General features: G+C 37.9%; 1 protein-coding gene across 1 annotated transcript; it reads left to right on the top strand.

Moving 5' to 3' along the window:
* The first annotated feature begins 829 nt into the window (after positions 1-829).
* Positions 830-1,947, top strand: LOC110027806 (probable polyamine oxidase 5). The gene is made up of 2 exons (XM_020729385.1): positions 830-1,732; positions 1,882-1,947. Exons 1-2 carry the CDS (start codon positions 830-832, stop codon positions 1,945-1,947), a joined length of 969 nt encoding a protein of 322 aa, XP_020585044.1.
* Positions 1,948-7,120: the final 5,173 nt, after the last annotated feature.

The following is a 7,120-nucleotide window of genomic DNA, read 5'->3' as shown; positions in this document are numbered from 1 at the left end:
TCAAATTCTCAAAGGAACCATCCAGGCATGTATACTTATTAAGCGTCTATATAAGGTTTTAATAAACATATAAATTTTAATCCAATAATAACATGAGTAAAGAGTTAAAATAGTTTTCGACTATTTACATAGGATTATTTTAATCACAGAGTTTATGAAAGTGCTAAAATAATCCTTATATTCTTTAAATTGAGGTTGAAATAGTCTCTAATTAATATGTTTAAAAATTTATTGGAGGGTGAGTCAAGCTTAATAGAAAATATTACATACGACTGATCATATATTCGAACGACGGTCCAAATACGATCAAACCGCTTTTATCATACCATTATCAGAATATAAGATTGCCACTTAATATTTACTCCAAGCCTAATTTCTTTGACCAGCAACATTCCTAAAATGTTGAGACATTGAGATTTTCTATATAATCTTTATTCTTATACATGCTAAACTTTATACTTATAAAATCTAGCATGAAGGTGTTTTGAGCTACCAAATTGATATTTTTATGTGAATCACAATTAAATTATTGAGAATTTGTTAAAATTGAAAAAATATGGGTTGGAGTTTTATATTGCATTTTAATGTTTGAGTCTAATTTCAAATGAATGAAAGGTGATGTAATATTTATAAATATAATTTTTCAGAATATTATGTATTTAAATGCTCTTTCTATTTTTTTTTAATTATATTTTAAACCTTGAGAGGAACACGAGCCCGTTTTGTCGTATAGTCGTCTTCACTCTTCAACTGAGCGTCACCACTATAAATAGATAACTCCCACCTCTAGCTTCTTGAGAGAGAAATAGGAAGGGATCCAATGGGAGAAATGGGGGGCAAGAAGCCGAAGGTTGTGATAGTTGGAGCGGGATTGGCCGGCCTAGCCGCAGGCCGGCGACTTCATTACTGCGCCGGTGACGTACTTGACGTCGCCGTGGTGGAGGCCGGCGACCGCATAGGCGGCCGCATCCTAACCTCCGAGTTCGCCGGCGCGCAATTAGAGATCGGCGCTACGTGGATCCACGGCATTGATGGCAGTCCCATCTATGAAATTGCCAGAAAAGCAGGAGCCCTTTTTCCCGATGAACACGCAGCAGCCTGGGAGCGCATGGATGGATTCCCTTCCGATCCCCTAACCCTAGCAGAAGGAGGTCTCGTCATCGATCACTTCTTACTTGATCGAGTATCTGCGGTATTCTCCAACCTCAAAGACCTCATAGTCTCAGGTAAAACCAACGATAAAATCGCTAGCGTCGGCGAGTTCCTCCGCCATGGATTTGAGTCCTACCGAGCTGAGAACAGAGCCGATTGGATAGAAGAGGCAGCGTTTGCGATGCACGAGTGCGGTGAACGGGGGTATACCGCGGTTGACGATCTGGATTCACTCGACCTCTCGGCGGAGAAAGAGTACCGCGAGTTCCCAGGGGAGCACATCACCCTACCCGGAGGTTACTCACGAGTCCCCGAGTTTCTCGCCTCCGCACTTCCTGCCGGCACGATTCGTCTCCGGCGAAAAGTATCGCAGGTGGAATGGCATCCTGATGGTCTTGCTGGAGGAAATCCGGTTCGAATCCTCTATGACGACGGCGAAGTGGAATTCGCCGATCACGCGATCATTACGGTCTCCCTTGGCGTTCTCAAGTCCGGAGTTATTAACGGGCACGGCCTATGCTTCACGCCTCCTCTACCAAAGGCAAAGATCGACGCAATACGGCGGATAGGGTTTGGCTTGGTAACTAAATTGTTCATGGAGCTCGAAGAAGAAACGGGCGAGGAGAAATCCCCCTTTCCCTTCCTACAGCTGTTGTTTGATCCGTCAAGGCAGTTTTCCGGAACACCGAAGTGGATAAGGAGGACGGATTCGATATGCCCTATCTATAGCGGCTCCAGGGTGCTGCTCGCGTGGTTCGTCGGCCGGGAGGCGGCGGAGCTGGAGAAGATGGATGACGAAGATATCATCCGCGGGGTTCACGCTACCTTCGACGGTTTCTCACCTCCTCCGGCAGTCGACGGCGGCGGGGCCGCCCGTCTCTTTGCCCGCCGCTTTCTTTGGTAGGATAGCGAGCGTGAAGAAGAGCAGGTGGGGGAGGGATCCCCTGTTTCAAGGTTCGTACAGCTACGTAGCCGTTGGATCGAGTGGGGACGATCAGGATGCGCTCGCTGATCCGCTGCCCAGCGACAGCTCGTTGTCGCCGATGCAGATCCTGTTCGCTGGGGAGGCTACGCACCGTACACAGTATGCGACCACTCACGGGGCGTATCTCAGTGGGGTCCGTGAGGCCGACCGGCTGCTGCGTCACTATGGAATCTGTAGCTTGGGATCCTAATGAACGAGCAGCAGAGGGATGAGAAGAGGTAATTAAATTAACTAATTGAGTTAATTCATTGCTAATGCTTCAGAAAAGGTTTTCTCTTACCGTCAAGTTTTGAAGTCTGTATAATTCTATCAACTTCTGTTGGAAAAGATTCAACAAATAAATATATTTGGTTTTTATTTTTAATTTAAAAAGTAAGTTAATTAGGAGCCTACTAAATATAAATGGATTTGACGTAAAGCTTGGTTGGTGACTTTTTAGAAAGCAATGTGGTTTTTATTAGGCACTTCATTTGGTGCAGTAGTGTTCTGGCAATGGTAACTGAGCAGGGGAACCGGATTGATCAAAAGGACTGGAAATGGGGTCCCAGGTTATAATTGATGCTGCGAGATTTGTTGTTTTTGTCTGGCTGGACTAATTTGCTGTTTTCTCTCTCAAGTTTTGGATTGGCTTGATGAACTAAAATTTTGGGTGATCAAAGTTGTGGTGTAATCATGTAATGTTTGGTAGGTCTGTAAACCAATGTATTTGATGACCAACTCTTATTCGGTTTGATTAATGGTCAATCATATTTGTTCAAATTAGTAAATAAATAAATTTGAATATTTCTTAAGAACTTGAAGCTTATAGCCTAACTTGCTTGTTAATCTTTATAAACAAATTTGTTTATTGTTCAAGAAGTAACTTCTTAAATACTCTATATTTAAGATTTAACAATAAATAAGAGAAGAATACGATGGAGACTGATCCATTCAAAAAAGACTGTGAGGTTACCAAGCCGGATGAGCCAAGTCAACTGGGCTATAGCCGGCTGAATCAAAATGCGGACAGCAAAATGACTGAGCGAATCAAGTATAAGCCATTCAATTGAGAAGGAGATAGATTAACAGTCGGACCTTCAGTTGCAGGAAAGTTGATTCAATGCAGCAGTTTAGCCCACAATGGAGATGATTCAATAAATGAGTCCATTTCACAATGTGACTTTAACCGTAAGACAAAGACCAAAAGAATTTTCACCAGAGACTAATGATAATCAATCATGATGTATTAGCTAATTGAAACCCATCAACTAATCTCACTCGAGCCAAGTTAAGTAAGCTTAGTCATCCGAACTAGAAGGTGACCTGATGATAACTTGTTGCTCGTAAAATACCAAAAATACCGTTGAACAGACTCTTTTCAATTGGGAAAAAAATATAATATCACTACTGTACTACGCTCTATAAAAGAGAAAGTATTTAATGAAGAGAACTTGATTTTTAATGTTCATCTCTCACTCTCTCGCCCTTCCTCATTATCAAAGTTCTATTGTCTGGGTGTGATTAACAAATGATTTCATATTCAACAGATAAAATATTTAAATAAAATTTAATTAATTAGAATTTATTTAATAATTTACTTAATAATAATGTATTATAATTTAATATCAATTTGCACACAATTAATTCAACTTTTTTTCTTATTTTGATGAGTTAATTTGTTCGTACTTATTTATGTTAAATGATTATAAAAAAAATTACTTATAACTTATATAAAGTAGTCAGATGTTAATTTGAAATCTATTAAATTACTTATTTATTTAGATTTGTAAAAAAAGTTATTGATAATTTTATATTAAAAATAAATACTCATTTGAATTTTTAATTTATTCAAAAATACCACTATTTTAACTTTTAAAAGGAGAAATACACCTTTTAATGCATAGGTTGGAAAAAATAACTAAGCTTAGGTAGCAATAATAGCTATACTTGGATTACAATATATGTAGTTATCTATTGTAATAGTTTTAATTGGTCACAAAGAACATAGTTGGAAACAATAACATTTGTAATTGACTATAAAAGTTGGAATTAGTTGTTACAATAGTGTCAGTTGGTCAAAGAAACTATAATGAGAAGATATAGTATTAACTAGCCACATAAGTCGTAGTCGGTAGTTATAAGGGCATTAGTTGGGCACATAGGTAATAGTAGGAATTTGTAGTAGTAATTGGCCACAGACTATAATTGGTTGTTGCAAGAGTGTCTGTTGTCACAGTAGCCATAGTTGGTAGCGCTAAGAATTTCAGTTATCCATAGAGCCCGTGATGGGATGTTATTGTAGAAATTGGTTATATAGGTCGTAGTTGGTAGCTGTAAGAGCTTTGGTCGACCATAAAGGTCGTAGTGGGAAGTTGATGTAATAACTGGCAACAAAGTACGTAGTTAGTAGCTAAAAGAGCATCAGTAGGTCACAGTGACCGTAGTGTGAAACTATCATAGTAATTGTCTACATAGGTCATAGTTGGTACGTGAAAGAGCTCCAGTTGTCCATAGAGATTGTTGTGGGAAGTTGGAGTAGTAACTAGCAACATAGACCGCAGTTGGTAGCAACAAGAGCGTCAGGTGGCCCCAAAAGCTACATTGGGAGGATGCAAAAGTAACTAGCCACATAGGCCATTGTTAGTATCTACAAGCGCCAACTGGCCCCGTATTAGGAAGATGAAGTACTAATGGGCCACATATATCATATTAGGTTTTCGCATGAGCGCCAATGGTCATAGAGGTCATATTTGAAAACCATAGTAGTAACGAGACACATATATTGTATTTGATAGTTGCAAGAGTGTCAATCGATAACAGAGGTTATAGTAGGAAGCTGCAGTAGAAAATTGCCACATATGTTATAGTTGGTAGTTATAAGAGTGTTAGTTGACCCCATAGGTCGTATTGGGAAGATGCAGTAGTAATTTGCCACATAATTTGTAGTTGGCTGTTTCAAGAGAGACAGTCGACCATAGAGGTTGTAGCGAGTAACTGTAAAGGAGTCAGTTGGTCACAGAGGTTAATTAGTTGCAAGAGCGTCAGTTGGCCATAGAGGTCGTTGTAGGAAGTTGTAGTAAAAAAATATCTATATATGTCATCTTTGATAGCTGTGAGAGCGTCACTCACCATAGAGGTTGTAGTAGAAAGTTGTCATAGTAATTTGCCACATAGGTTGTGGTTTGTAGTTACAAGGGTTTTTAGTAAGCCCAGAGGTCGTGGTTGGAAGATGTTGTAATAACTGGCCAGATATGCCATAATTGGTAGCTCTAAGAGCATTAGTTGGACATTGAGGTCGTTGTGGGAAGAAACAGTAGTAATTGATCACATATGTCATAGTTGGTGGCTACAAGAGCATCAGTTAGTCATAAAGGTCATAGTTGGAAGCTATTGTAATAGTTAGCAACATAGATTCTAGTTTGTAACATAGGCTGTATAGGGAAGTTGTCATAGTAAATGACCACATAGGTCATAATTGTTGCTGCATCGATTGGTGGTTGTAGCCCTTTTCTCTAGTTATTATATTACGCCAATGAAATCACTTATCGATATACAACGTGAGGAGTAAATAATTGTTAGGAATAACAATTTTATTCTGGATATTGTAGCCATAAGCAATTTTCATCAGGAGTTGTCATTGTATCTTCAATACAATATTATTCCTTTCACCGTAATTGAGATACGTCATTAGTGAGTAGACTTCACCAATGGCAACGAGAAGGGGTGGTTCACAACGGTCGACGATAGCCAGCAAGTGGTGGTTAACAGTGGTCAATTGCTATAAAAGTCATAAGTTATCGTCGGGTTTTTAGTCTAAAATAAAAGTTGAATTTGACTCCTCCTCACATAAATGAAGAGAGGGAGCCTATTTATAGTCCTTAACGGAGTGTTATTTTTTTTATTCGGTGAATTAACTATCATAACCACCTAATCGGATGACCCATATTGATCCCATCAATCATATGATTTTTTTTATTGATTTGAGAGCCTTAATGACATCAAAATTGAGCAAGCTTAAGCATGTTGGATTTTTCTGCTTGAGACATTCAATTTGAATTTAAATATATCAACTGTGGAGTTCATTTAACCATTAAATTGAAAATCAAGAACCTTTAAAAATACTTTATCATTTGATCTGAGTTTGATTGGATTCAGATTGAACTAATTTTGATATTATCGAATTTATCTCATCAAGACATTCGGTTTGATTATAAATTTATTGAAAGATCTTGAATTTAAATATGAAGCATTTGCTACTTAAAAAAATACATTAAAAATCAGTTGAGATGATAAAAAATCTGTTGATGAGTATTAATATTCATATAAGATATCTAAATCTTTAACATCATATAAAAATATAATCATCCCCAGCTTGTTCAAAATGCAACAATGCCCCAACTATGTATGTAAATATGAAAATAAAAGATTTAGTGATGCGATTTATGATGGCTGACATGATTTGACTCGAGCAAGACAGTACAAATGATGCGTGAAGTCGACAGATCTGGCTGCTGCTGCGTACAATCAGGTACGTGTGAGTGACGTGGGATCAGCCAGAATCGCTTATATCGCTTAAATTAACTATTCACTACAACACCCCTTTGGTATATTTTATGTAAAAAAAAATTTAGAAATCTTTGTAATATGAATCTTCATTAGTTAATTTCGGAGTGAAAATGCGTGGAAGGAGGTATGGGATGCTGGGCATAAAACCAACGACAAAATCAAATCTTTATTTTTTGCTCACTGAACAAGTCATTTAGTGCAAGTAAAATAAACAAAAGATTCAGGGAAGGAAAAAAGCAACAAGAAGAGAAGCAATGACGACAAGCATTTCTCTTGAAGAAGGAGATTATATATAAAAAGAAATGATTTACATGAATCTAAATAAAATAAAAAAAAAAGATAAGAAGAAAATTATCATTCGGATGAATAAATGCAAGCACTCATAAAGTTGATTTGCTAAAGAACTGTGTCAATCACTGAAGGGCTAGTGAACGGTTG

Source organism: Phalaenopsis equestris, unplaced genomic scaffold (genome assembly GCF_001263595.1).
Source record: "Phalaenopsis equestris unplaced genomic scaffold, ASM126359v1 Scaffold000450, whole genome shotgun sequence".
NCBI lineage: Eukaryota > Viridiplantae > Streptophyta > Magnoliopsida > Asparagales > Orchidaceae > Phalaenopsis > Phalaenopsis equestris.
The sequence above is the reverse complement of the archived record's forward strand: the minus strand, read 5'-3'. Positions and strand labels throughout refer to the sequence as shown.

Bases quoted from the DNA above. Each gene is read 5' to 3' on its own strand.
- LOC110027806 (XM_020729385.1), top strand. From the start codon at position 830: ATGGGGGGCAAGAAGCCGAAGGTTGTGATAGTTGGAGCGGGATTGGCC. The intron at 1,733-1,881 runs GTAACTAAATTG...CCCTATCTATAG, and splicing joins GGCGGATAGGGTTTGGCTTG to CGGCTCCAGGGTGCTGCTCG.